Source organism: Hypoxylon fragiforme, assembly GCF_022984875.1.
Source record: "Hypoxylon fragiforme strain CBS 206.31 chromosome Unknown GGS25scaffold_2, whole genome shotgun sequence".
In the NCBI taxonomy this organism is placed as follows: domain Eukaryota; kingdom Fungi; phylum Ascomycota; class Sordariomycetes; order Xylariales; family Hypoxylaceae; genus Hypoxylon; species Hypoxylon fragiforme.
This window is the reverse complement of record NW_026054757.1, coordinates 2,058,184-2,085,881: the sequence shown is the minus strand read 5'-3', so window position 1 is coordinate 2,085,881 and position 27,698 is coordinate 2,058,184. Positions and strand designations below refer to the sequence as shown.

The 27,698-nt window shown below is 47.1% G+C and overlaps 9 protein-coding genes across 9 annotated transcripts; 5 read left to right on the top strand and 4 right to left on the bottom strand.

Annotated features, from left to right (window-relative positions):
- Nucleotides 1-752: 752 nt before the first annotated feature.
- GGS25DRAFT_124610 (phenylalanyl-tRNA synthetase beta chain) lies at nucleotides 753-3,133 on the top strand. The gene is made up of 2 exons (XM_049256166.1): nucleotides 753-1,158; nucleotides 1,224-3,133. The coding sequence occupies exons 1-2, from the start codon at nucleotides 1,106-1,108 to the stop codon at nucleotides 2,995-2,997; spliced, it is 1,827 nt and encodes a 608-aa protein (XP_049120133.1). The 5' UTR covers nucleotides 753-1,105; the 3' UTR covers nucleotides 2,998-3,133.
- Nucleotides 3,134-3,245: 112 nt separating this feature from the next.
- GGS25DRAFT_475928 (phosphatases II) lies at nucleotides 3,246-7,136 on the bottom strand. The gene is made up of 2 exons (XM_049259752.1): nucleotides 6,423-7,136; nucleotides 3,246-6,312 (listed from the first exon to the last, which is right to left on the bottom strand). Exons 1-2 carry the CDS (start codon nucleotides 6,435-6,437, stop codon nucleotides 3,841-3,843), a joined length of 2,487 nt encoding a protein of 828 aa, XP_049120132.1. The 5' UTR covers nucleotides 6,438-7,136; the 3' UTR covers nucleotides 3,246-3,840.
- A 321-nt stretch (nucleotides 7,137-7,457) lies between these two features.
- GGS25DRAFT_475926 (ribosomal protein S3) lies at nucleotides 7,458-9,205 on the top strand. The gene is made up of 2 exons (XM_049259751.1): nucleotides 7,458-7,662; nucleotides 7,817-9,205. Exons 1-2 carry the CDS (start codon nucleotides 7,640-7,642, stop codon nucleotides 8,571-8,573), a joined length of 780 nt encoding a protein of 259 aa, XP_049120131.1. The 5' UTR covers nucleotides 7,458-7,639; the 3' UTR covers nucleotides 8,574-9,205.
- A 1,015-nt stretch (nucleotides 9,206-10,220) lies between these two features.
- Nucleotides 10,221-12,299, bottom strand: GGS25DRAFT_124520 (DUF803-domain-containing protein). Its single transcript, XM_049256165.1, has 7 exons — nucleotides 11,977-12,299; nucleotides 11,814-11,857; nucleotides 11,723-11,748; nucleotides 11,571-11,661; nucleotides 11,260-11,511; nucleotides 10,909-11,200; nucleotides 10,221-10,853 (listed from the first exon to the last, which is right to left on the bottom strand). The coding sequence occupies exons 1-7, from the start codon at nucleotides 11,994-11,996 to the stop codon at nucleotides 10,370-10,372; spliced, it is 1,209 nt and encodes a 402-aa protein (XP_049120130.1). The 5' UTR covers nucleotides 11,997-12,299; the 3' UTR covers nucleotides 10,221-10,369.
- A 2,782-nt stretch (nucleotides 12,300-15,081) lies between these two features.
- On the bottom strand, nucleotides 15,082-18,541 carry GGS25DRAFT_529216 (uncharacterized protein; the record flags this gene model as incomplete). Its single annotated transcript, XM_049265261.1, has 3 exons — nucleotides 16,480-18,541; nucleotides 15,163-16,426; nucleotides 15,082-15,107 (listed from the first exon to the last, which is right to left on the bottom strand). Exons 1-3 carry the CDS (start codon nucleotides 18,007-18,009, stop codon nucleotides 15,082-15,084), a joined length of 2,820 nt encoding a protein of 939 aa, XP_049120129.1. The 5' UTR covers nucleotides 18,010-18,541.
- A 738-nt stretch (nucleotides 18,542-19,279) lies between these two features.
- On the top strand, nucleotides 19,280-21,544 carry GGS25DRAFT_475920 (uncharacterized protein). Its single transcript, XM_049259750.1, has 5 exons — nucleotides 19,280-19,506; nucleotides 19,566-20,009; nucleotides 20,065-20,258; nucleotides 20,311-21,118; nucleotides 21,179-21,544. Exons 1-5 carry the CDS (start codon nucleotides 19,504-19,506, stop codon nucleotides 21,266-21,268), a joined length of 1,539 nt encoding a protein of 512 aa, XP_049120128.1. The 5' UTR covers nucleotides 19,280-19,503; the 3' UTR covers nucleotides 21,269-21,544.
- Nucleotides 21,545-21,750: 206 nt separating this feature from the next.
- Nucleotides 21,751-24,968, top strand: GGS25DRAFT_475918 (anaphase-promoting complex, cyclosome, subunit 4-domain-containing protein). Its single transcript, XM_049259749.1, has 7 exons — nucleotides 21,751-22,242; nucleotides 22,299-22,617; nucleotides 22,672-23,263; nucleotides 23,324-24,034; nucleotides 24,094-24,151; nucleotides 24,218-24,367; nucleotides 24,418-24,968. The coding sequence occupies exons 1-7, from the start codon at nucleotides 22,026-22,028 to the stop codon at nucleotides 24,732-24,734; spliced, it is 2,364 nt and encodes a 787-aa protein (XP_049120127.1). The 5' UTR covers nucleotides 21,751-22,025; the 3' UTR covers nucleotides 24,735-24,968.
- Nucleotides 24,969-25,374: 406 nt separating this feature from the next.
- GGS25DRAFT_475916 (uncharacterized protein) lies at nucleotides 25,375-26,834 on the top strand. Its single transcript, XM_049259748.1, has one exon. It carries the CDS (start codon nucleotides 25,638-25,640, stop codon nucleotides 26,565-26,567), a length of 930 nt encoding a protein of 309 aa, XP_049120126.1. The 5' UTR covers nucleotides 25,375-25,637; the 3' UTR covers nucleotides 26,568-26,834.
- On the bottom strand, nucleotides 26,772-27,634 carry GGS25DRAFT_518244 (uncharacterized protein; the record flags this gene model as incomplete). The annotated part of the gene is made up of 3 exons (XM_049263505.1): nucleotides 26,772-26,846; nucleotides 27,045-27,188; nucleotides 27,476-27,634. 3 exons carry the CDS (start codon nucleotides 27,632-27,634, stop codon nucleotides 26,772-26,774), a joined length of 378 nt encoding a protein of 125 aa, XP_049120125.1.
- Between the last annotated feature and the right edge of the window lie 64 nt (nucleotides 27,635-27,698).

Below are 27,698 nucleotides of genomic sequence, written 5' to 3'. Positions count from 1 at the left end.
AGAAGAGAAAGATGCCTTTTGGTGGAAATAGGTCTAACGCGGGCTAGAGCAAATGTTAGCATGCAGCACTGAGTACCTTTGTCATGTACCTAATAACTAACTACTATGTACCGGTTTTTCTTTTTATTTACATCACTACCCTAGGTATATGCATAACATGTATGTATATATGCCATGTACCTTAGTAGGCGGGTGTACAACTTTCTTTGGTTATGAAATAACAAGGGGCTTAGGTTACAGGTTACATACCTAGTAATATACTACTAGTTAGGTACTAACCTACAGATGTAGGACCTGCCTTTGGCATAGTATGGATGACATTGGATGTACATACCGTTGACATACATATACATATAAAATCTCTGCCACAGCTGCCCCACCCTACTGCGTACATACATACCTCAGGCTACCTCGATATCCATTTCACATAAACCCATGGAATACACAAATGAGGGATCCGTAGATGTGCTTTCCCCGCTCAGATACTTACATGTAGTAGTAATAGCATGTACCTTCCAACAGCTACATGCATAATTCATTCTAAGGTTGTGATGTTAAAATCACGTAAGCCAAATACATATGCAAGAAAGGGACTGGTCAATTACATAATTTTTGGGGCATTTGCCTCCATTAAGCTCATGCATATATTTGTGAGCTTAATAACTACTGTGTGATGTCACTCGAGGACCTACAACGGATTGTAAGTACATTGTATGGCTCTAGTTCTAGATGCCCAAAATCACATATGAACACATTACTACAGGTAATACCTACTAGGTAATGTTGTCTTCGAGTACGAAATACACTTGACATGCATACAACCTTGAAATGAAAGTGGCCATGTCGATCAATACATCAAGTCTCCCTTTATTCAATGTTGTCTTTCCACTAACTATGAGATATGGCTAAAAACGGTATATGATATTAACCACCTTAATGGTGGGGTTTACGAATAATACACCCAAAATGAAATTCATAATTCGCTTCAATGTTCCATGTTGGTGACTCAAGTTGAACAACAACAGTATATCTTACGAATTGCGCAATACTCTCTGGTTTATAATAGGCTATCACAACCCTTCTTCTCGAAGGGCTAACGTAGAAGATGCCTACTATATCAGTTGACAAATATGACCTCTATGAGGCTCTGGGTCAACAGTACGCAGTGCCCCTCCATGACAAGACTTTAGATTTCAACCCCGCTAACTCACGATCTCACTCAGATATACGACCGCCGAGTTTGAAGACCTATGCTTCGAGTTCGGCATCGAATTAGACGAAGACACGGAAAATGAGGAGAGACCCATCGTGGATGGCGTACAGGAGCCTCCCCAACTCAAAATCGAGATCCCCGCCAACCGATATGACATGCTCTGCTTCGAGGGGATAGCTCTTATGCTTAACATCTTCCGTGGAAAGCAAGCTACTCCCAACTTTAGATTGGCGCAACCCCCGTCCGGCGATTTAACTACCATCACTGTTCTCGAAGACACTACCCAAGTGCGACCTTTAGTCGCTGGTGCCATCTTGCGCAACATCACCTTCACTCCAAAGAGCTATGCATCTTTCATCGCTCTGCAAGACAAGTTGCACCAGAATCTTGCGCGCCAACGTACTTTAGTCGCCATTGGAACACACGATCTGGATACCATTAAGGGCCCTTTCACATACGAGGCGCGACCCCCGAAGGATATAAGCTTCGTGCCGCTCAACCAAACCAAGAAGCTAAACGGGGAGGAGCTGATGTCGTTCTACGAAAAGGATAAGCATCTAGGCAGATATCTGCACATAGTTCGCGACAAGCCTCTGTACCCTGTTATCTACGATGCCAATAGGGTAGTCTGCTCCCTGCCCCCTATCATTAATGGCGACCACTCCAAGATCTCGGTCAACAGCAAAAATATCTTTATAGAGTGTACCGCCACCGACCAGACCAAGCTAGAGATCGTGCTTAATATGATGGTCACCATGTTTTCCGTCTACTCTCAAGACCAGTTCACCGTCGAGCCTATTAAGGTTATATCCGATCACAATGGTCAGACCCGAATAACCCCGAATTTGTCGACCCGTACCCAGACCGTCGAAGTCGACTACTTGAATGGTTGCCTTGGGCTATCCGAAACCGCCGAGAGTATTAGCAAGCTCCTGACCAAGATGGCTGTAGTCGCCAAGCCCTCAGAAAAGGATCCGGATAGTCTAATCGAGGTTACGATACCCCCAATGCGCGCTGACATTCTGCAAAGATGCGATATCATGGAGGACGTTGGAATCGCTTACGGCTTCAACAAGTTGCCCCGGATAAATGTCACCAAGACTGTCGGCGCGCCACTTACTCTTAATAAATTGGCAGATATCGTCCGTCTCGAGTGTGGTATGGCAGGCTGGTCCGAAGTCATGCCACTAATCTTATGCAGTCACGACGAGAACTTCGCCTGGCTAAATCGCAAAGACGATGGTAACACCGCCGTCAAGTTAGCCAACCCCAAAACGGCCGAGTACCAAATTGTGCGCACGTCCTTGCTCCCTGGCCTTCTCAAGACAATCCGCGAGAACAAAGGCCACAGCGTGCCGATTTGTGTTTTCGAAACATCGGACGTAGTGTTCAAAGATGCGGCCGTGGAGCGTCGCGCCCGCAATGAGCGCCACTTCGCCGCCGCCTGGTACGGCAAGGCCTCCGGCTTTGAGGAGGTTCATGGCCTGCTCGACCGCGTCATGGCCATGCTGCGCCAGGCCTTCCTTACTCACGAGGAGGGTCTTTCTGCTCCGATCGACTACAAAGTCACCCCCGCCCACCTCCAGCGCGACGGCTACTGGCTCGAGCCTGTCGACAACGAGCCCACCTTCTTCCCCGGCCGTGCCGCCGCCATCCACGCCAGAATTGGCGGCAAGACCGTACGCATCGGCGAGTTCGGCATCTTGCACCCCACCGTCCTGGAGAACTTCGAGTTGAAGTATCCCGTCAGCACACTCGAGATCAACCTGGAGGTTTTCTTATAAAAGAATGTAGGAAAGAATGAGGCCAAATGAATTCAAAAAATGATACAATAAAAATGAAACGTGCAGGGCATATGGGATGATATGTAGATGCAAACGTGTCTGTCCATGATGATACTGCTTACCAAGGCTTGTGTACGCAGTAAGTAAGTAAGAGCTGGAGAAATACCACAGTAGGGTAAGATAGATAGATGTCTACCTAGGTAGGTAGATGAATTGAGATCCCAGGTTTCTTGAAGCTGCAAACAAACGCAGGGAACGCATACCTAACTACCTAATTCAGACAACATCAACAATGGGGGTATATGAGTTTTCATTTTCCTAAGCTTTTTTCCTTTTCATATTTCATATTTCATGATTCCTAAACCTTTATGGATCTTTTTTCTTTTCTCCCATCCCCTCTACTCTGCTTCCCTTGCCCCTTGCCCCTTGCCCCTTTCCCCTTCTACTCGTACTCGTCTCAGGACGATGTATGCATGTATGTGCCTGAGGAGCTGTACGCTGTTCTCCTCTTCTCGCTGCCCCCTTTCCCCTTCATCTTATCTTATCCCGGAGCCCCCGGAAGGTAGGTAGTCAATACTGCCCCATCCCCTTTTACAGCAGCGTGTCTCAGCCATCTATCTGCCTACACGCTGCTCCGCTCACTAGATCAGTATTTGTGAGGAGGGGAATAAATACTGCAGTCACATGTTTAGGCGAGATGTGTGCCCTCGATACAGTGTGCCACCATTTTTTCAGTTTTCTTGCCTCTCCGCGTCCATCTTCGCAACGCACCGAATTATAATTCTTACAGTGCACTTTAGCCTACTAAGTGAAGAAAAAAGGTAAAGACCCGGTTGAGTTGGGTCACGTCATTTCCATGTTGCCTTTGTCAACATTTATCGCCATGTCCGCCATCTCTTGCTCCTTCTTAGGGGTATCACTCTTCCCAGTCGGGGCACTCCCACCACTCGCGTTAGGTGATCCCCCGAATATTCCTCTCCCGATCTCTAGCCCAGCAACGCCGTCCTTGATTTTAGCAAAGTTAGTCGTGAAGGCGGCTGCGGTATCGGCGCTGACACTGTGCTTGAGACTAGTTGGACGGCTACCAGCATTTGATCGCTGATCGGGTGTGAGGGCCTCATATGCGGACTCCACACCTGTCAGCACGCTCTTACTGATAGGCAGGCTTGGAGGCTGTGGGCTGGAAGGTGGCTTTGGTGACCGGCCGCCGTTGGAGTTTGGTGGACTCGAGAAGCTTCCCGGCATAGACGCCGTTGTAGTGCCCATGGCAAACCCACCGAGTCTCTCATCTCTTGCTGCGGCAAGGTCGAGGTACTCGTTCATCTCCGCGTCTGACCTGCCATACAGTTGATGCCACCAACGAACTTCAGATAGTTTGGGGAAGAGAAGCCTTTCACGGCCACTTTGACGGTCATCGACAGTTGCATCGTATTCTTTGTTGGTGAACTCTGGTTTGCGAGATAAGAAATAGTCCCATACAGATCTCGTCTTTTCGCTTGCGTGGGCATCGGCCCGGGCCTTCTCACTGTTCCATAAGAAAGTTCCATATTGTCCTGCGTACAGGTGATAGAGAAGGCGTCGAAGGAACCGCTCGTTGTACTCGAACCGGTTGGGGTGTTGTCGGAGAATTTGGTAGGTGGCGTCGAGAAATTGATGAAAGACGGGAGAGATCTCGTTCAACCGCGTAACTTCTACAGTTTCCGGGGTGCTTGAGGCAGGCTTCTTTACTTGTGATGGATCATCTGGCGGTGGGCTGGTACCATCACCGTCGGACTCAGCATTGCTGTCTGTATTTCGGTTCTTGTTGAAGAACCGTTTTGCACTAGCCAGCGCACTTTCAAAGGCCTCACCGGCACGGCCGTCCGACTCGCCAGGTTGCAAGGTTGAGCCGGCCAGGGTATCTCGCTCAACGACAAACCACTTTTCATGATTGAGTAGGCCAGAACGTTGCTGAAACATATGTCCAAAAGACAGCCAGTCCTTCTCGATTAGCACAATAAATCCTTCAATCGTGCGGTAGTATGGATCCAGCATCAGCTGTGACAGGGCAGACAACTGGCTTGTACGATCCCAACCATCCGAGCAGTGAATCAACACATGCGAATGCTTTACGCCAACTTGGCGGGCAATCAGTGCTGATCCGTCGAGAATGCCGGTAATGTGTTTGAGCCAACCACTCTTTGCCAGCAGTTCGCGATTTGGCGGCAAACGAGAAATGTCACCATCTTTGATGGCATCAATGACTGTGTTGAGTGAATCTCTCATGACGTGAATATTTTCAATGTTCAAATAGGCCTTCTTGGCAAATTTGTAGTACTCCATGTTCTCAGACCCCTTTCCCATAGCCTGCATTACCACCGCGTTGATAGTAGGCCGAGCATCTACAATGAGATTACTCTGCTGCGCACCATATATCAACCGTTTCCCAGTTTTTGTATCATAGTTTGTATCGCTTCCGTCGATGAGCTCATCTTCAAGGCGTTCGGTATCCGATGTCTCTACCTCCATGGTATCACCTCCAAGGTCTGTTTGACTTGACGCTGGACTAGGATCTGCCGTCTCCGTGACTGCAACGTCTACACTATTAAACTCAACAGTTGCAGAAGCAGAAAAGCATGCGCTGACCAACTTTTCGTCCTGTATGCTGCGGTTGCCCCTGAATCCTACCATCGGCTGAGAGCTTCGTGTAATAGAGCAGTTGTTGAGTGAGTGGAGGTATGTCAAGACGGGTATGCGTTGCCTAGATCGGTACGAACCGGCATATTTGATGACATTGTCGGAAATCTTGGAGGGCACGACCAGGAGACTTGGGTAGGTCGGGGAAAAGGTATAGTCCTTATTGATCAACGAGACCCGCCATCCTCTATCAACAGACTTATTGCTAATACCCTGCCGACGGAACTCAGCTCTCGGATCGTATAGATTCCATCCATCAAACGGTTTCTCAATTTTTAGAGGTTGGTAGCTGAAGGCATATAATTTCTCTATGGAGCCAAGTCGGCATGTGCGGTTTCTGATGTACTCGAATGCATCCCGCGCATTAATCTCATCAACGATGTTGAAGTTTATGAACATAAAATCTCGGCATCGTAGTCGTATAGAAGAAGGCCGTCCTGATATACTAGGACTTGCTCGGAAGATACAATTGGCAATGATAGGGTAGGCGATGTAGACTTCGCGGGTCTTCGGAGTGTTCGGTTGCGGCTGGGCCCCTTCGGGAAGTACATTAGGGAAAATAAATATGATGTGATGTTCAGTGAGATGGAGTTCGCCAGAGTGTCTTTCGCCGCCTCTAAGGGCATCGACATCAGGTATCTAATTATTAAGGCTTAGTGATGAGATAATCGAGATAATCCGGATCATTCGAGATCGTTCAAGACCACACAGAGATCTGACAGAAATAAGTGAAGAAGATGAAGATTTACCTTCTTGATTTGCATCTTGAAACTACGGGATGGGAGACGAGTGACAGGTGGTAAGTCTAGGGAGGTGGGTAGTTATACAGATAAAGAATCAAACGTGAAGAGATGCACGTTGTCGCGTTGTCGCATCTGCATTTGTATTTGCTCAGGGCAGAGCAGTAGTTGCAGGTGCCCTCGAGCCCGCACAGCTTGCACAGCTTACACCGTAGCAACCAAGAAGATGAAGAGAAATGGTTGAAAGAAGGGGAGAAGAGAAGACTGAACAGAGCTATGTATTGATGTAGGTATTGGAAATTGAGGAATGATAGTCTACCTAACCTTAGGATGTATGCTCAACTTCATTGGGCCATTCTTTGGAAGGTACCTAACCAAAGACTGGAAATTCTGGAATACGATGGAGCGTATCCTGGAATATTCTGAGTTGGCAGAGCATCATATGTCAGAAGTCACATTGGATTATTCTCTTCAATGCTCTTCTTAGCGTAGGTATGCTTGGCCGCGTACTATAGTAGGTGCTAGGTGTTAAGTGCTAGCCCTGGAGATAGGTGCTAGAGCCTAGATGGGTTGCTAGGGGGGGGGAGGATGTAAGTAAAGTGGGTGCATTTGACTGTTCTACTCGTTGCTTTAAGCTGAGTTGAAATGATAGTTGCGGGGCATTTGTATGAACGGCGGGCAGCAGCAGCAACAGTTAGCTGGGGGCTTCAAGGCTGAGAAGAGATTATTGAAGAAGAAAAAAAGACTAACTGCATGTACGCTAGTATACTAGACTCAACAGTGGCATGAATGAATGGTTGTGGCTGATTAATAAAAGACGTCACACATGCCCTCGTCACGGTAGCTACATAGTTACTACCTACCAGGTTGACCATGACCGTAGTAGTAGTAGGTACAAGGGTACATACATCTTGAGGGTGGATACTTACATAATGTCAACGGTACCTAGTATTATGCACATCTCTTTATCGATAACCAAACAATCCTTGGCATGTACAACTTTTCCTCGGATTTTGGCACACAAAACTCGAATCAACCCTAAGCAAAAAAATTCACAGCCAAAATCCATATGAGTGTGTATCCACTTTCTATCGGCCAAACAACTTCCACCCACGGAATTTCGTGAACTTCACCTCAACCCGGCTGTTCAACGACTTTCCTCCTCAAACCTGTCAATTTCATACTTCGATTCTTCGTAGTCATCAATCACATTTCAATCAGTCAAGATGGCCGTTCCGGGTACTCAAATGTAAGTATTCTTCCTCGTCTCTTACATAGTTCAGTTGGATACTGGATCGCCGTCATTTGGACTTTTGATTGCCCCTCCTAGATCAAGACCACATTCTATTATAGAATTACCCGGCAGCATTCAACATTTATACTAATTTTTCTCTTCTTTATAGCTCCAAGCGCAGAAAGTTCGTTGCTGACGGTGTTTTCTACGCCGAGCTCAACGAATTCTTCCAGCGCGAGCTTGCCGAGGAGGGCTACTCTGGTGTCGAAGTCCGCGTTACCCCCACTGTTACCGACATCATCATCCGCGCCACCCACACCCAGGAGGTTCTCGGAGAGCAAGGCCGCCGCATCCGCGAGCTTACCTCCCTCATCCAGAAGCGCTTCAAGTTCCCTGAGGGTTCCGTATCGCTATACGCTGCCAAGGTCCAGAACCGTGGTCTGTCCGCCGTCGCCCAGTGCGAGTCCCTGCGCTACAAGCTTCTGAACGGTCTTGCTGTCCGTCGTGCCTGCTATGGTGTTCTCCGCTTCATCATGGAGAGCGGCGCCAAGGGTTGCGAGGTTGTCGTCTCCGGTAAGCTGCGCGCTGCCCGTGCCAAGTCCATGAAGTTCACCGACGGCTTCATGATCCACTCCGGTCAACCCGCCCGCGACTTCATCGACAGCGCCACTCGTCACGTTCTCCTACGACAGGGTGTTCTTGGTATCAAGGTCAAGATCATGCGCGGCTCCGACCCCGAGGGCAAGGCTGGTCCTTCCAAGTCTCTCCCTGATGCCGTTACTATCATCGAGCCCAAGGAAGAGTCGAGCATCGTCACCCCCATGAGCCAGGATTATGGTGCCAAGGCCGCACAAATCCAGGCTCAGGCAGAGGCTGCCCGCGCCGCTGAGGAGGGTGCCGAGGAGGCCCCTCCTGCTGAGGAATAAGTGGATTGAGCAGTCGGTGCTGGACTCCTCAATTCGAAGGAAAGGCGAGTGGGTTGGGAATGCGGAAAGGGACGAAAAGGGACGTATGTAACGAACGAGAAAGGTGGTCTTGTTCCTTTTTCTAAGGGCAGAAACTGTTTCTTCGGGGCGTTCTTTGAGATGAATCATCGATTCATCAAGTCACATGTGCATTTGCAAGGAAAGAGGAAACTTTACAAACCGGACATGAATGATGCTAGGACACGGCTCTCTACACTTGTTAATGAATAGCCGTAGAGCTACAATATGGCAACTGTCACATATACCGATATGCGAGGGCTGTAATCTTTAGTGAATATGTTGCGAGTAGAATTTGCTACGTACTGAGTGTCCTATATTCATGGATGCCTCCTGGTATGTTAGGTGACTGGTACCCAGTGCCTACATGTAAGTCAGTATGCGTCAGTTTACATGACAGTGATGGATCCATCTGGATGCTATGTTTCGTCTCCCCGGGCAGATCGTAGAGGTTTGTGCCCATATAAACGAAGTTAATGCTACAGGCCCAATAAAACAAATAGAATGTACTATGTGCCAACCCTCGTCTAGACCCAGTCCAGTCCCCGTGGTTGTCTTGTGACATGATATCAACATACCTACCTATCTTAGGTACCTTCTTGCATAGTATACCTCCCTCGCCTGCAGACACTTGCCACATATCTGGCGCACAATAGAAGATCCATTGGACATAGAAATATAGGGAGTATGGGTGGGAATAGGCGAGTGGACCTTATATTACAGACCTTACATCCATCCATGTGCGGCCCATTACCTGCCAGCTCGTTCACTCACTCATTACACATCACGCACGCCCAACAAATACATAACACAGCAGGCACCTAGGGGTATATACGATGACTAGATCGTAATCGCGATCTGAAATTTGCTAGATAGGCACGTACTCTTTTCTTCAGCGTTAGGGGCATATTTTTTTTTTGCTTTGCTTCCTTTTGCTTGCAAAAAACCCCGTTATCCGCTGTATGCAGATACATATCAGTATACCCTAATCCCCGCCATCCATGCTGCCGCCTTATGAGCCTCTAGGTAAACATCTACATACCTAGGGGACCAACTGTGAACAAGCAAGGACAGGATAAGGATAATAGGTAGGTATACATGCCGTCGTCATCTCTTTCCACACATAGTAATCATACAGCAACAAATAAAAGAAAATTTACCTAAATTGCTCCCATCGCAAAACAGCTTGCTTCTTTTTTGAAAAGAGATAAAATTTTATCTGGAGATGTGGGTAGCTTGCTACCATCTCGATTATCCCGATTCCGTTTCAGTTCGCTCCCTTTGGACCTCACTGGGAGCCATCCTTCCCTTCTCTGCGCCGAATGTGTATGCCGGAAGGCTGCTATACTTCCCTTCCAAGGTAAACCCCTCCAATGCCCCCCGAAACGCCGCGGTGAGACACAGTCACAAAATCAAGAATCCCAAAATAAAAAATGGTTGACCTCTATACTCCTTGAGTGAGCCCCCGATATTCATTCCCTTCCTCTTCGGTGGGAAGGGAATGTATTGCCATTATACACCGCAGGGGTCTTTCCCTGTCTGGAATACGCAACATGAATCCGTGAAATCAATCGTGTCCAGCCGTGGAATTGAACGTTCTAATTCATTAGAAAAAAAGGGGGCTGGGCATCGCCAGGCTGGAAAATATACAATGCGGTTGAGAATTTGTTGACAGGGATGACAGGGGATAACGATGGGTGGGAAGTTATCCTCTTCAAAGAATTTGACGTTGGCCCTTCTCATCGCTCGGCCGACTTCCGATTCTGCAATTCGATCGATTCATGGCCTTTGGGCGTGGGGGCTGAGCCGTTTCTTCTAGGGGGATGCTCATCGTCGCTGCTCTCGGTGAGATCGTTGAGGCTATATTCGCCTGCTGCTTGCTCTAAGTCGTATGCGCGCATGAGGCCGTCCCTATCGGAATGTCCTCGGCTTCCTACGCTTATCCGCGAACCCGTGCTACGCCTAGCCTGCATACTAAGACGTGTTTGGATACTTGAGATCATATCGGTGCCCGTAACATCCGTGCCCTGCCCAGCAAGCATTCTCGTGCCATTGGGATCGCGTCGCGAGAGGTTTAATAGATACACACCAGTAAAGGTGACAAGGAAACCACATAGTAAAGAGAGGGTGTTGACTGTATCAGTGGTGTTGAAACCAGAAAATAGGATGAAAGAAGCGCAGAGAGTAGCGGTCGTGAAAGTAACATAGTAAAGGGGGTTGACTCTATATACTGGTTAGCATCATCCATGAACTTCACACTTTACAGGATATATCGTACATTTGGGTGCTGAACTGGCTAAGGGCCTTGTTGAAGTAGTTCATCTGTGTAAGGATACACATAGCTGTCAGGATCATGAAGACGTATGTTGAAGCGTGGGAGAACTGGTTGTTTCCCGCGAAAGTAAGCTTCAGCGCAATGCCAAAAGCCTTCACAGACATGACCGAGACTGAACCAACGGTGGAGCAGATCGAAAGGTAGATCAGAGGGTTCTTTTTGCCATGAACAGGGGCGATCTTGTAGATCATGACGGTCGCGAAGATGGCTACGACCGTGCAGTACAAAAGGAAGCCTAGTCTCCATATTAGCTCCATGCCTGAAGCATTACACCGTAGCTACGGTCCAACTCACCGGGCTGAATCGCGTAATTCAGAATTTGATCGATAGTCTGAATGTCTTCGTCAGGGGGGGCGTGAAGGACGATGACAACGGCCCCCAGCAGGCAGATAGCGCAGCCAAGTTTGCCCAAGGTTCCCAGCTCCTCCTTTAAAAAGTAGGATCCTAAGACGGCTCCAATTAGGACAGACAGAGCTCCCAAGGGCGTGACTAGAATAGCTGGAGCAAAGGCATATGCAGCAAAGTTGCATATCTCTCCAGTAATCACTTGAAGGAATCATCTGTTAATTGTCTTTCCGCATAATGGTTGGAAGTCGGCTTCTTACTGGTTATCATTCCTGCCCACCACAAGGGATTCCGAAGATAGACGAATCCATCGCCGGAGAAGCCGTGTTTCTCTTCTACTTGTATTAATCCCTGCGTTATATTAGAATGGGGCTCGGAGTTGATGATCGGGAGTATGGCTTGGTTGCGGTACCTTCTTTGTTATTACAAAACTTGTGCCTATATAGGAGGTTAGCTTCCCGATTCCAGCGTCATGATCGCCTGTCGGCGCTCGATGAACTTACCAATGGCTAAACTCGAGGATATAGCTAACGCTAACCCGATATATCTGTTAGAAAGTCCAGGTTAGTCCAGTGTCATGCCATCAATCGCAATAACATGTGTTCATGTAAATGGAAAATGTGCATCTTAAGGGCGCCGGATACAATGGAGTAGGGTAATGCGTACTTCTCATCTAGCATCATCATGGAGACAGATTTACTCGCTGCGACCGAGAGATCACAGCGTTTTGTTTGATAAAAATGGTTGGTAAAAGGGAAAAAGAATACGAGAGTCGTCGCAAAGGTTAGGTGGATGGCTCGCGCCGGGCGAGGTAAGTAGGTAGTTACGAAAGGGAGTCGGAGTCGGAGTCAGGTGGTCTCTATCCTCTTTTTTTTTTTTTTTTGCGCCTTAGTCGGCGGAGATGCCACGAATACCCGAATAGGAACGATCGAATCGCTTGCGCCCACTCCAAAAAGCTTGGTGGCTGACGGCGGTACGTAAGGAAAGCGTCGCTTAGTAGATGGGAATCGGGGGGCACATGAGATGGGGTAGGATGAGATAGGATAGGCTGGATAGGCTGGATAGGCAGGATGGGCAGGATGGGCCGTTACGAACTGATAGAAGTTGATTGAATGAGTGAATGAGTAGAATTGAAAGGGGGTATATTTCGCGATAGGATATGAATTATTGGTTCGTGTTCGTTACGGTAAAAGGTAAAGAGGCTTGATGAAAAGTTTGAAAGATCTGAAAAGGTTGAAAGGATTGAAAGCTTGCCCTTGTCTGCTGCTCAAGTGGTACAATACATACAGAAGATGCAGACATGCAGTGGTAAATCGCAAGTACACTACATACAATTTTACATTACATCAAATGTAGTAGGCATGTATTGTACATGTAGTAGGTTAGACTTAGTACAGTACTGGGCAAAGTGGGAGGGTTTCAGACTCTGGAGGAGCAAGGTACGCAACTGGAGTACTTGGAGCTAACTTAAACCTACTTAACCTACAGAGTGGGATACTTGGTTACGTCTATTATCATATTGGCTTAGTCCTAACTTGGCTAAAGCACCCTAACCGCTTGGCCGCTTAGCATCCAAGAATGGATATGCTACTAAGTACAACATAGTTAGCTAGCCCCCGCCCCCCTGATCCTGGCCATTATGTAGCAGCATCATCGGTTTCCTCTCTCAAGTCATGATGTTTCTGATCTATGAATGTATTAATCAGAGTTTTTGTCTGAATTGTTCCGTTGCTTTATTGTATATAATATGTAATTATCCATAACCTAGGTACTTACAGCATACTGCACGTGTACATTGATCCTTATCAAATTTCAAGTGACACTTTCATATGTAGGTAATGATGTATGTACCTACTGAGGACATGAATGTGTGTAATTCACATAACTATCATGGATATAGAATGTTCACGGAAAAGGCTTTGATAGTACTTTGTACACTAATAAAATCTCCATTCGGAGTCCATCTAATTACCCACGTACCTAGTCCCAACGGCGCATTTTTAAAACGAGATTTATTTTTAATAATCTGAATCATTATCTGATCTCTTCCAAGTTCCAGCACATTACAAGACTCAAGTATCATCATCTACCCAGTACATTAGATTATGGGGAACAATTATGAACACTGTGAAACTTTTTCACAAAATCACAAGATAATTCGTCTTATTCCTCTTAATTCTCCTAATCAATTCTCCTACATGCAATTCTCTTAAAGCCAGACCCACTTCGACGAGGCTGTGCTTCTCCTTACATAGACATATCCCCGTATTGTACACGTACGCAGCCTGACCATCTTAGAAGTTAGAACGAACTATCTAGGGTTTACGGCTTTAGTGACCTCGACGGGAGCAGACACAGGGAAAACATAGACTCGAAAAACATCCCTCTTCCCTGCACTCATGGTCCTGTTTGTTTCCTGTTCCTGAATGTTGATCAGCACTAATTCGATCGACCTTTCTGTCAATCATAAGCCACCAGGCTTATCTATGGAATAATGTATGTACATAGTTATATGCGTGTAGGCAGGGAGGAAGTAAAGTACATAGTACATATGTATGTTTGCAGATTCAATGTTATGCCGAGTGCGCATGGTACATGTACTGTACATATGTAGGTGTGTCGTATGACCTTTAATGTTCGTATCTCGGAAGCGATAGATACCTATGAAGACCGCACAATTCGATACCATCATTTGTTCTGTTCGATCTTATGTAAACATCTGATATCTGATACGTACCTGGTAGCAACTCGGAACCCGCTGCAGTATCTGAATTAACTATGACGAATGCTCTCCACTTGCTTGCCGTGGCGTCTTCTCCCTTATCCCTTTTGAGCTACTGTTAAATACTACATACCTATTAGGTATAATATCTAGGTAAGTATAGCCTAATGTATACATACAATGTCATACATACCTACATGTATGTACCTACCTAGGGTATGTATGTACTAGGTAGTATGATAGTATCACGATTGGCGACTGCGGTTGTAAAAGCATCCGTTGAATGTATTACTACAAAATCCGTACATTCATTATTAGGTCCTTTAAGATATCCCCAACTACCTACTAAGCTGAAGCAAAGTGAAGCGTCTCCGTGAAAAAATATCTCCGTGCTCCTAAGGAATATGAGTAAATCGGCAACGTCGCATCCACCACCGGCATTAGATTTCCGTCCGCGATACCCTGTCCGCGCCATGAAATCTAGACCTTCGTGTAATCGACTATATCACTAGCAAAGCCATAACGCCTCCTATGGTGTACCTAGATATCGATATCCTCCATTCCGTGAGATTTTCCTTTCCCCGAAACTCCTAAGGCGTCCTAGTATATCCTCTTTACACAGTATGCACCTATGTTGCTGCGAAGAGCCGAGGGGCATTGCGAGTATTAAAAATGACAAGATAAAAAGAAGTAAATGGCGGAGGTGATCGTTGCGCCCTAGGGCACTCGTAATGGAGAGACCTGAGCTGTCATTACGAGTAGTCCGAAATCGATGTAAACTTACCGTTGGCAAAACCAATGCCGTCCGTCCGTAGTTCTCAAGGCTGTTCATGTTAGTATTCCGGGAGGGAATCGTACCCTCGTTCCAAACGAGGGAATATCAAGACCTGTAAGTTGGTTGCAGGCGTGCATATCCGACACCAGCCCATTAGTAATATTTTTTGAATGAGCTGCAAGTCGAAACAGGCCATATTAGGGGGAGGGGGGGATGGGGATGGGATGGGAAAGGGGGAAGGAAAGCAAATGGGCTGGATGGGGGTTGGAGAGGGTTAAGATGGACGACGACGCTTGACATCTATGACAAGTTAGCAAAAATTTGAGATACGTTTCTGAAGAGTTTGCATGCTTACCATTCTGTTGCATGAAATTCTCGGCCGTGTCCGAGTCTGACCGAGGTCTTTTCCCGGAGGGTGGTGACACTTGTACCGTTTGCTTGGGAGCCGGTGTGGGTCCAGTCTTAGCATCCTCATTGTCCGACTCCCACGTGATTTCATCATCCACTGGCATCTTTATCTTTGTAGCCGCATCTGGGATAATATTGGGTGGAGTATATTTGCCGCCAAAATTTTCGTTATCTTCCTCATCGTCCGTATAGTCGATCTCATCTTTATCGTCACCGGTAAGTGTGGCAGTAGCACTAGTGACGTCGGATTTGGGGGCATCCACTGTGCCATTCGGCGGCGTCGACGGGTGCTGGTTTTCGTTGTTTATATCGGTAGCCACCGCATCAGACTCTCCTCGAGCCTCGCGAGTGTCATGCCGAAGAGACATATTCTCTTGATCTTGAATATGGCCAGTGTTAGTATCTATTTGTAAGGTTCCAAAAGGCTGTGGTCCAGGCACATGAAAATGTTGGCGGACTGGAGAAGTTGCGTGCAACTCTGCATCGCTTTTAGGGTAGTTGGCGTGGATATTCTGAGCGGTGCTCTTTGAAGGGATCGAGGTCCAGCTCTCGTCTCGCCAACTCGCTTCAAGACGCTCAAGATCGAGGTCAAAGCAGCTGTTACATTGGCAATTGGGGGTCTGACGACATTGAAAGAGATATGTATAGGTTGGGAAAGGGTGGGAATTACCATTCTTTGATGATGGAATTTCGTCCAGCTCGTCCAGCTCATCATCATAATCAATCAAGTCATCTGTGGTGTTTTTGTCATTGCTTGTGTCGGTATTCTGTTCAGGTGTTCTGTCAGGCTCCTCAGTAACGTTTGCTTCCGCAGCAGACTGTTGGTCTAAGGGTGATTGTGCCCTAGCCTCATACTCCACCCTATATGCATTATTTTCGTTGACTTCAAGCTCCGCGGTATCCTCATCTTTGATGCTATAGACCTCACCGCCTTCAGTATGATCTGAGACAGACAAGGCTTGGCCATCGAGGTAACCCATTTCTTCTTCATTATCAGGCGTCACGTCCCGATAAACAGCGACTTCTGAAAGGCTACGGCCCGCGTCTGCGCTGTCTACAAGTGCCATAAAGCGCTGGTGGCAGTTGGGCCTTACCATGAGATAAGTATAAAGATCGGGATATGTTTCTGCTTCTTCGTTCTTAACGAGTTTGTCATGCAAAAGGAGAATATCGCCGAACGTAAATTGTTCAAGCATTTCACTCGAAGAGGACTATAAACTAGTTAGCCTGGAACAGGCAAAGAGGCTTGGGAGACTAGACATACCTCGGAGAATTCAAGTCCCAGCCCATCTACATGCATCACCAGTTCATTGAGAGGAGATACTTCTTCCGCAATAACTTCTCGTATACTTGATAAGAGTTGAGAGAGGGGAAGTTCCAAGGCTGTCATATCACGGAGAAAGTAGTGGTTTGGATCATCGTCTTCGGACTTAGCGAAGAGTCTGTAATCTGTTCGACCGTAAGAAATGAACATCTCATAGCGCGTAGCAACAACGAGCGGATCTTCGAGGGGCGTAACGCTAGCAAGCAGATTCTGCTCCTCGTTGCTGGTATCAGCCTCCTCATGGTCCTCATGGCCCTCATGGTCCTCGTGGTCCTCATGGTCCTCATGGTCCTCATGGTCCTCATGGTCTTCATGGCTCTCGTGGTCATCATTCGGAGCGCCGTACGCATCCAGTTGTTTATGTGTTTCACTGGCATCAGAGGTGGGATGCTCTCCTCCTTCATAGTCTTGGCCAATAGAATCACTATCATTGGTCGGCTCGGCCTTCGACCCACTACCTTGCTCATATTCGATTATTTCAGATATGGGTAGATGATGTTGTTCCGTTTGTTGTTCGTTTTCGGCAGGGTGCTTCTCTACCGATTCGTCCTCTGGAGGCATGGATTCAGGGGATCCATGCTCGTTCGTTGGGACGGGAGCATCGTCCTGGCTGAGTCCCTCTCTAGAAACTTCTGTGCGGCTCGTTGGATGTCCTACATCTTCGTGGGACTCATGACTACCATTATCTGGGCTTGCGCCATTCTCTGGCCCGGGATTATTAGTATCATGCTGACGCCCTTCACTGGCCGCGAATGGAGACGCAGGTATCGCAAGACTAGCATCTAGTTCTGCTTCTTGTTCTTCTCCCCATGTACTTTGACCTTCGTTTTCTGGGATGTTATCATTAAAGACATTTGCAGCCTGACTTCCAGTCTCAGATGCCCCGATTCCACTCGAGTCTACAGCTGCGACAGCAGCCGCAGATCCTTGGAGGATATTGTTCTCTGTTGCTTGAATATAACCAAGATCGGCTTGAACCGATTCTAGATTGACCTCGTTAGACTTGTTTATGGTGTAGGCCGGCGTCTCTAACCAGCTAATTTCGCCAGCATCAACGTTCTCAGCATTCATGTTGCTAAGATTGTTGTCCTCAGTGTAGTCAATTTCCGGAAAGTCCTCATAGGCTTCCTCCTGGGCTCCCTCCTGGGCTTCCTCCTGGGGAACGTTTTGTTGCCAAATATTCTCATCAGGATCGCCCAAGTCAATTTCAATATCATTGGCAGCTGTTGCCGCCTCATTGTGTTCCATATCATCAGCATCAACCATGCCATATGATGCATCGTCAACTTCGGCCATCAACTCGTCTCTCGTGTCTGAGTTGAAATTTTGGATTTCCCGAGCTTGATCGAAATCTGCTAGTTCAAGGTCTTCGTCTGGTTGTGCGACTGCAAAATCCAAATCTATATCAATATCCTCTCCAAAACCAGGATGACCGAAGTCGGTCGTGATCTCCATTTCCTCGGTAGGCATTGTGTATTGCTTGAAAAAACACAACTGGTGGCTGGAGTCAGATTGGTAACAGAAAATAAAGATCTGATATCTTTGGATAACGGGTAAAATATCATCAACAGCTCCACAGAGAGCGTGAAAGAAATGATAATATGAAAAGAGTACGGAAAAAGGCGAGTGGTTAAAATTTGCGGCAAACAAAGCCGTCTGTTCAAGGGACACTTTCTTTTTCCGGAGAGAAAGACAAAACTTTAGCCACGATGTTGTCTAGTACATCGAGGCTACGATAGGCCGTCTACAACTACTCCTCCACCGTATTTTACGGATATGGGGAGAATATCCTGGGCGAGGTTAAGTGGTAACGATGTCGGCGAAATTCGATGAGCGCAATGCGTCCTATTGTCTTATTGTTGTCGATGGAGCGGGTTGATGGTCGGGTTTAAAGAGTATAGATGATGTAGATAGATTGACAGAAATCATAGAAATCATCTAGAGCGATGGGAGATTCGTATGGGAACTGTACGGATCGTGTCGTAGCTTTTCGGCGTTGCGTGGACGCGTCTCGAGACGATTTAATCGTCAACTAGCGTGGGATGTTTGATCTCTAATAAGGACAATGTATGTTTATAACGAGGCGATGGTTAGATACTCTAATGAAAGAGCATGTAACAAGTAGCGAACTTGATCACTGTTTGCTGGAAGTGGAGGGGGTGTCAGTAGAGATTGAAGTGTTGCAAGTTTGGCAACAGTCGCGGTGATTAAAAAATAGGACGTGATTCAGGTAGCATTCGAAATTCGTAATGGGACCGGAAGGTGTTTGAATTCCCTTGTCAGGGATTATCTGTCGCAGGTAAAAGAATAAGTTTAAAGAAACGAGCGACCCGTGTCAGTGATTCGAGATAGGAAGAATCGAGGATTAAATCAAAGTTGATGGTTGATAGAGTGTTTGAATGAGTTCAGTTTGAATTTTGTACAAAGCTGATGATGATGATCATTCTAAGTCCGCAGCAGGGTTTAGTTGGTACCTAGTAGAATGGTTGTAGGTAAGGTAAAGTTGGTAAGGTTGGTAAGGTACCTGGAAGAGACCCCACCTGCCATTTTCAAGTTGGCTAGGTTTACATGTGTACTATGTAGGACAGGCGCTTGCATTGGGTCCGTGCAGCCCATGGGACCCATTAAATCAAATTTATCGGGTACGCGCTAATACTATGTAGGTAGCATAACTATGTACATATGTACCCTCTTTGGCTAAATATCGGGTTTCTAAGGGGAGCTGAGTAAATCGAGAAACAGAAGTTTACCTAAACATCAATGATGTGGCTTGACCAGGGGCTGTCTACATAATACTAAAGTTCCCAGCACCACATTTTCTATGGTGAATTGGCTTGATCGTGAAAGAGACAGCTATTAGCATCAACTGGGTACCCTTTGTGCAATTCTTACCTGGGCCGATCTCCTCTATTCCTCCTACCCCATAGCAAATTTGCGCATTCCTACAGATTCAGCGCAAGCAAAATGGTAATCATTCACCTCCCATGTCGACGCCGACTTGACTAATAATTAATGACCTATGGTAGGTTGTCTTAGCAGCATCTATTTGCACCCGAGGCGGGAAAGCTGTCCTCTCTAGACAGTTCCGTGAGATGCCCCGATCACGAATCGAAGCCCTCCTCGCCTCTTTCCCCAAACTCGCCGATTCCGGTACACAGCACACTACCGTCGAACAAGACAATGTTCGCTTCGTCTACCAGCCTCTGGATGAGCTATACATGGTTCTCATTACCAACCGCCAGTCCAACATCTTACAGGACATTGACTCTCTTCACTTGTTCGCGCAAGTGGTGACTAGCACGTGCAGAACCTTGGACGAGAGGGAAATATTGAAGAATGCCTACGAACTTTTAAGTGCCTTTGACGAGTTGGTTTCACTTGGCTATAGGGAAAACCTCACTATTAGCCAGATCAAGACCTTCTTGGAGATGGAAAGTCACGAGGAGCGCATCCAAGAGATTATCGCCCGAGTATGCTATTCACTTGTGATAAAAAATCCTCGATGCTTTGCTAACACCCCTCTAGAACAAGGAACTAGAAGCAACCGAGGAGCGCAAGCGAAAGGCCAAGCAGCTGGAGTTACAACGAAAAGAAACCGCGAGAACCGGCCGACCCAGTGCGCCGCGCACGCCCGTGTATCCGACTTATACACCACCTACTCGACCTACGCCTACGGATACATACGACACTTATGAAGCTGAGAAGAATAAGTCACACAAGTACGAAGAACCACCGATATATTTGTGTTGTTCTACACTAACAAAGTGGCAGGACAACTATCATGAAGGGCAAGGGTATGCAGTTAGGCAAGAAATCCAAAACTACAGACATGTTCGAACGTGTGCGGGGAGATATGGGAGCCGAAGTAGACGAGTCACCCCTAGTACCAATCACCCATGCGCCTGCTGTCGAACCCACAGCTCCGCGAGCGTCTCTAACCTCGGACCGCGATGCCATCCATGTCACCATCAATGAGGCCATCAGTGCGAAACTGTCGAGAGAGGGTTCACTCAACTCTCTGACTGTTGGCGGTGATTTGAGTCTAAAGATTTCCGACCCTAACTTGACCAAGATCAAACTCAACCTCACAGCCAACGCTTCCCATGGCGCTCAATTCCGTACTCACCCCAATGTCGACCGCTCCCACTTCAACAGTGGCAAGGCCATCCAGATGAGCAATATAGCTCGTGGTTTCCCTGTCAACAACGCCGTTGGAGTTTTGAGATGGCGAGCTACGCCCAAAACGGATGACACGACCGCTCTCCCCATTAGTTTCACTGTATGGGTGAACAAGGGCTCAAATAACGATTACACATTTACCGTTGAATACGAGCTAACCGGCGGTGATACGTTGAAGGATGTTTCGGTGGTCATCCCGTACGTCACAAGCGAGCCATCCGTTTCCAGCTTCGATGCTGCCTACGAAGTGACGGGAGATAGCTTGGAATGGTCTATCGGGACTGTCAGTGATGACAATTCTAACGGCTCCTTTGAATTTGAAGCCCAGGCGGATGATGAGAATGAGTTTTTCCCCATGCAAGTGCGATTCTCGAAGACTACGCCATTCGTTGATGTTGATGTGAGTTGCATTCTTATCGACCTATTCGTGGCTCCTCAGCATATTAATATTTGATCATAGGTTCTGTCCGTGGTATTGGTGGAGGAGAACGAGGAAGTGACTTTCTCGAAGGACATCAAATCGGTGGCTGATTCTTACTTGGTCGAGTAGGAGGTTTATAAGGATAAGAGGCTTGGAATTAATGAGTTTAAGCATGATGCGATGGGGAAACGACCAGCAAAAGGGGTTGGGAGATAAATATGTTCACACAGAGCTATGAAGGTCCAAAATTAAGCTTGCTAACCTAAAGAATTGTGAATAATGTTGTCTGATTCAACTTGACGAACATTGAAGCACTTATAGCCCAAAGTACAGAAGTACAGAAATACAGTCTTTTTGTACTGATAATAGCACTGTATTCATTACTTGGCCAATCCACTAATTTGCATACCAAATGATTGATAATTACCTAGGTACTTGTGACAGTTGACCTGGGAGCTAACTAGGTACCTAACCTAGTAGGTTAGCTACCTTGTATTTGGCGCACTGTGCAACTGCATACATGTTAGGCAGTACTAGGTACTAGGTACCTAGTATTGTACTACTAATAAGATACCTGAAAACATTGAAGGCCTTCTTCATAAAATCCCACAGCAGTCACGACACACATGGAACATCAAAAAGATTAATGCAAAAGATTAATATAAAAGATTACCTAGTAATATAAAACTTGAAGATTCAACATTAAACAATACTACTCACATATGTGCCTAGACGCAATTGAAGGCAACTACCTATGTACCTACAACATTGAACAGGCACATGCAGCAGTATCATGTACTCGATGTCAAAATAAGCCACATAATGGTTGACGACTTTTCTCCATACAAATTGTACACTTTTAAAGTCTCTATCTTTGAGAGTGACTATGCCTGAACCAATTGAGCTCAAGCTTTTCAGCGAATCGCGACTTGACCCAAAGCCACGCGACAAGCTCTTAACCTACAATCCCACTATCGAGCTCTTCGCTGGGGCAGCTGGGTCTAAGAATCTTCAGATTTGGCGATCTAATGGCCAAATCGTGACAAAAAGTAGCCAGCGAAGTGAGCAGGACAGCGTCGAGGCTCTTTGTTGGAAAGCCGACGGTAAGCTGCCTTTACACTAGAATAAGAAAGAATAAGTCTAATTCAGCATTTATTAGGTCAGTTCCTCGCAGCAGGCTGGAGCGATGGGGTTGTACGGCTGATGGGCTTGGAAACCAACAAGGCCGTTCACCAAATCCACGTATGCGAGCGTGGCCAGTCTCGAATCACCTGTATCGGCTGGGCACGTAATCACTTAGGGAAACGCGTAGACTTGGACTCTTCGCCTAGCTCTATGCCCTGGGACGACATCATATCTCACGACCTTTTTCCAAGCGGTAAGAAAGCCGCCGTGGACCTCCCACGAGAACTTACTTTTCTCGAAGTTGAGACTGCTCTGCCGAAACTTAGTCCTTTACCGATATTAGGGGGCTCGGGGTAAGACGGGATATCAGGCTTGCCATGCTTAACTATGTGCTAACCAGTTCTCAGTGATGACTCGTATGTGTTTACTACGCGGGCTTCGTTGGAGTTTTTATTCAAGCCCTTCGTCTCTCATGACAGTGATAATGTCGACGTTATGATCGTTGGTACCAACGATGGCCACATACACGTCAGCATTTACGACTCTTTCGTCATTGGGACGTTCAAATATAGTCTGCCTCAGTCCTCTAAGGGCAGCCCTTCCCTACAATTATGCTATCATGCGTCTCATCCCGACCTGTCAACTCACATGCTCATCTTCAAGCCGTCCGGGGCAGGAAATCTAACAGCTACGTATCTCGTGCCTATGGACCTAACCTTCATCTACTCATCGCCAGAAAACTTATCCTTGCTTGCATCCAAGACTACAACTCTACAGAAGCTGCTGAGATATGTTAAACAAGTGCAGATGCATATGATGCACGAGTGGCAATCGACCCGCGAGCTTCCGACTCGATTTTTGAATAGTATTAATGAGACGCTCCAAGAATCGGGAAAATATGGCGAGATGGGAATTGGCCAGGCACTATATCACTCTGTTGTGACAGGCCACACATTTCCAGAAGTCAAAGAATGGCTCGTTGATCAGTTGGCGGAGCGAGTATGTGCACCCGATTATCTAGGCCTGTTTAAGACTGTATACACTGACCTGTCACATTAGGGCCACAAACGTTGGTGTAAGGCAGTAATATCAGGTCTTCAAGCTCTTCGTAGCCTTGTACATCAAAACTTTATACCAGCGCTTGAACGTATCGGAATTATCCTCAGCCGCCTCCTTGGTGTAGCCCGGTTTCATGAGTCGAAGGCCGAGATTGGGTTTACGAGCGCACAAATTACTAGGGTCATGGACATCGTATCCTGCTTGATGTTGGTGGGCAACAAAATTCTCCTACTTGCCATGGAAGAGCTGGAGCTATTCCAGTCTTTCTCGGTCTGGCTCCGACATGAGATCGATAGACTTGCCTCTTCCTCGTCAACTGATGAGCTAACTGAGAAAGAAGCAACGATGGGCCATGGAAGGATTTTGGCCTACATACAAAATTACATGGCTGCAAGCCCCTTACAAAATTATCTTAGCAGCATAGCCGCGGATAAGTCCGAGGGGGGTCGCCAACAAGCCGAAGGTGGCAGTTCTATATTAGATCTGCTTGGCAAACAACTCAACAAGCAAGATTCCCAGCAGTCCGATGAAGAGGTGTTCTCACAGATCAACTTTTTATGTGATTATCTAGATAGCAAAGCCGGTGCGGTTTTTGAGGGTATTGCAGAGGCAGAGAAGCGAAGCGTACGGTTCGGTCAACCGACTGCTATCGTATTAGAGAGTAATGTCTCTAAATTCGATGTCATGATGGCTGCTGAAATGTGTGAAACGGTATGATTTTCGATTTACAGCCATCTACCCTTCACCCATTGATGCTAACCTTGATCCAGGATACTCCTCGGGGGCTGACATACACGGCCCTTACCACGGAGAATGACGAAAGCAGTGGTATGAGATAACTACCCCTATTATCCTACCAAAATCTCCCCTTTCTTACATCTGTGTGTTCAATAGTATACGTATTTCGAACGACCATGAATGTGTTGAACGGGATCAGTGGTTCCGTTTCCACCGAAGTCTCATCCATGGTCCTCGGCGATGGAAAGGTCCTTGACCTCAAATTCTTAGACAACGATAGCTTACTCGTTTTATGGGCACAGAGAGGTAAATATGAAGCAAACTTAATACATGCTTTGTTACTAACCCTCCGACAGACCAGCCAATACGGATTGTTAGGATACCGCACAAGTCGGACGAGTTGGGCTACCAATCGTACACTCCGGGAGGCAAGCTGACGCCTCACATGCTCAGTAACGATCAGGTTACTAACGTTTTCCTGAACATGATACTGCCTTGTGAGCCGAACTTCTTACCAGCTCAGATGGAAGTCAAGGGAGCTAGTTCTGCGCGAGGCAAGATACCGCCTAGAGTATGCTTGCTAGGAAGTGACTTGCAGACGTACAGGGTCTTCGCTTTGCCAGAAGATCCTTTTGGTGAGATTTTAGGGAACAGAGAAGAAGTAATGCAGTGAGATGTACGCGCACATTCTGGTCACGCTTTGATGTCTTGATGTTGTATTTATAGGTACCTAGCCCAAGTAGACCGATGGATGATGATAACCACACGTTGCTAGATGTTGTAGTAGATTCAGCTATGATCATCAAATGCAAGGTTTTCGGCAGTCTGGAGAGATTTATTCTTCGCTAGGTTAGGTAGTTAGTAGTTCATGCGCAATAGAAATCATGCTATGTCTATCCTCAATTTCCGTCTCGACGTCGTAATCGGCCTCTCGCTATTTTCAGTAGCACAACGAATATGCCAGATTGAGGCAAAGAGTATCTAAGGTATGTGCCAATCAATTCGCAAGTCTTTTAATAGGCCAAATTTATAAGCAGGCCACATCGTGTAGTTAGAAATGGTGGTTGGGGAAGTCGAATTGAAGTTCTGGCCCCCCCCCCTTTTCCTCCTCCACCTACAATCACCACCACCACCACCCCTGGGGCGGATAAGATATATACTTCAATGGCAGCACATGCTTCTACGTACGACCATAGGATCTGGACAACTCGGGATCCCGTCCGCTCTCCCATAGATAAGCCAGATACCGCCAGATCAGTAGTTGGGTCGGTGACGACCAGCGAATCCCTGGTGTTGTACGTTTATGTTTTTCTTTTTTTTTTCTTCTTTTTTTATTTTTTTAAAAAAAAAAACCCCCCGTTTTGCTTCTGGTATGACGCTAAGAACCGTACCTAGTAAGCTCTTGGATGCTGTAGTAGGGCGGTGAGCGACTGGATTTATGTCAGTGAACTCTGACCACGGTCCGTAAGTTTCACTCAACATCACATCAAAAAACAACAATTTTGAAATATATCTGAATTTTCCCCAAATTTTGTTACTTTTTTCTTTTTTTCGACGGATTTAGTTATCTAAAATCATGGATATTCAACAACCGCTTCCCACGTCCGATCTCTCCGATCTCTCCGACCTCTCCGACCTTTTTGACTCTACGCCTACAGTATCGGAAGCTGGGGATGAGCCGGAGTCCGAAGACGAGCCGGGAAATAATAACGACCCGGAGCCGAATCGACACGGAAATATCGTTTCTATGACCCTTGCCTTTTGGAGAAGAAACTGGCGTTATCGATATAGCTTTGAAGCGTTCCTCAAGGAATGGCTCCTGGGAACGTCAGACAAGGGCCGATTATGGGCTAAAATAAAGCTACCTGTGCTACGTAGCGTGCTAAAAGATCCTGCTGTACGAGAGAGATTAAAAGCTGCCGGCATCGAAATACGGTTCGACGACGAAGAATACGATATCGCCGATGCCAAGGCTTTCCGCCGGGAGCTCTCTGCGCTATCGACCGAGCCCGCGTATGGGAACTTCGAGCCCGAGTCCTTCGGCATACCCTTCGACAACCCTAGCAACGTAAAAGACGTAGGCTCATCGGGGTCCATTGACACGGCCATTGGAGATTCCTGGACCCAACTGGTGCGCAAATCGCCTAAGCTCGCCGCTTTTATAACAGGCACTTTCCATCCAAGAGGCAAGCCTCCTGTACAAACCGATACCCCCTCCTCCTCCTCCTCCGACACTTTCCTATACCCAAGGAGGGCTTATATGATTGTCGCCTTAATGTTAAATGGGGTGGCGCCCAGACAAAGCGAGTTTTTGCCAACGTGTATAGGTATATACATGCGTAATAACGGCGTGCCTCGCCGGGTAATCGAAACGCTTGCGCGATTCGGCGTGTGCTCGGGGTACGATGCTCTAAGAAGACACATGAAAACGATGGCCGAGCGGTCACGAGTAGGTATAGAGCCTAGTACTGCTACGATAGCAAGCGTAGCAAGTAATGTCACGTAGGTAAATAGATATAAGCATTAGGCGCGTCGCGCGTAAAACATCCAAATTGGTATTCTGAAGTAGTCATGGTCCAGGTGTCTCCGACAGCTCTCCTTTCAGCCCTTTCATTAATAGACACAACTAGAAAGGAGGAAGTGAATATACACTACGGTAATGCTTTTATGAGAAAGGGAAGTTGACTCTTATTACTCTAACTTTAGAATACTACCTAGCATCATCATCATCATCATCATCATCATCATCATCATCATCATCATCATCATCATCTTCACCAACATCCTATGTATATGTTAGAGCATACCGCTACGCTAAAAGGCGAAATGGCTGATCTTTCATCAAACATCTCAAGTTTATCGTTATTAGTATACCTGATACCATGCCTCGGTGTTCATATTTCCTTCCTTCCCATCCATCACGCACTCTTCCGCACAACGCAACCCCAAGCCGCCACCTCCAAGATCCCCGTCTCCTTCTCACGCCCCCCCAAGCAGCTGCTTTCCGGATCTCGTCTCCCCAGCGGCCCACTTCCTCGGAGCCGAGCCTCTCCCACCGCGGGGCCCCGTCCACGTCGGCGACGCTAGATCCCCGCTTTCGGACCCGCACTCCCAAGTTGGGGGTGGTCTGGGAAATTTTCGGATTTCAGAGCTGTCGGCTTCCACTGTGTATTGTACATACGTGTGTGTGTGTGTATGGGTGTGTGTGGGTATTTTGCTCGTTGGAGTTGGATAGGTAGGCGATATCGTTGAAGTTGAAAGGATTCTCCACTATAGCTACGGAGTAAAAGACGAAGACGAAGAGGGCCAAAAAGGGGGGAGAGGGTGTGGGGACTGAGATTACATACTCACACGCCTAACCTTCTCCTCCGTATTCCCCACTCCGCGTCCACACCCACCCATCCTCCGGCTTACACGACCGGAACGCCGCCTGCAATGACATCGACCCCGTGCCGCACCTTCCACGTCGTCCAGGACAAAGAGGCCTAGGTTCATGACGACCGCGTCGTTGAAGCGAGAGAGGCCTTGCGAGGAGATTGGGTTTGAGTCTGAGGTCGGTGGAGTTGGAGCCATGTTGGTGGTGAATAGGTACGGAGGTTGTAGGGGTTTGTGGTGATAGGTGATGTATGGATGAGAT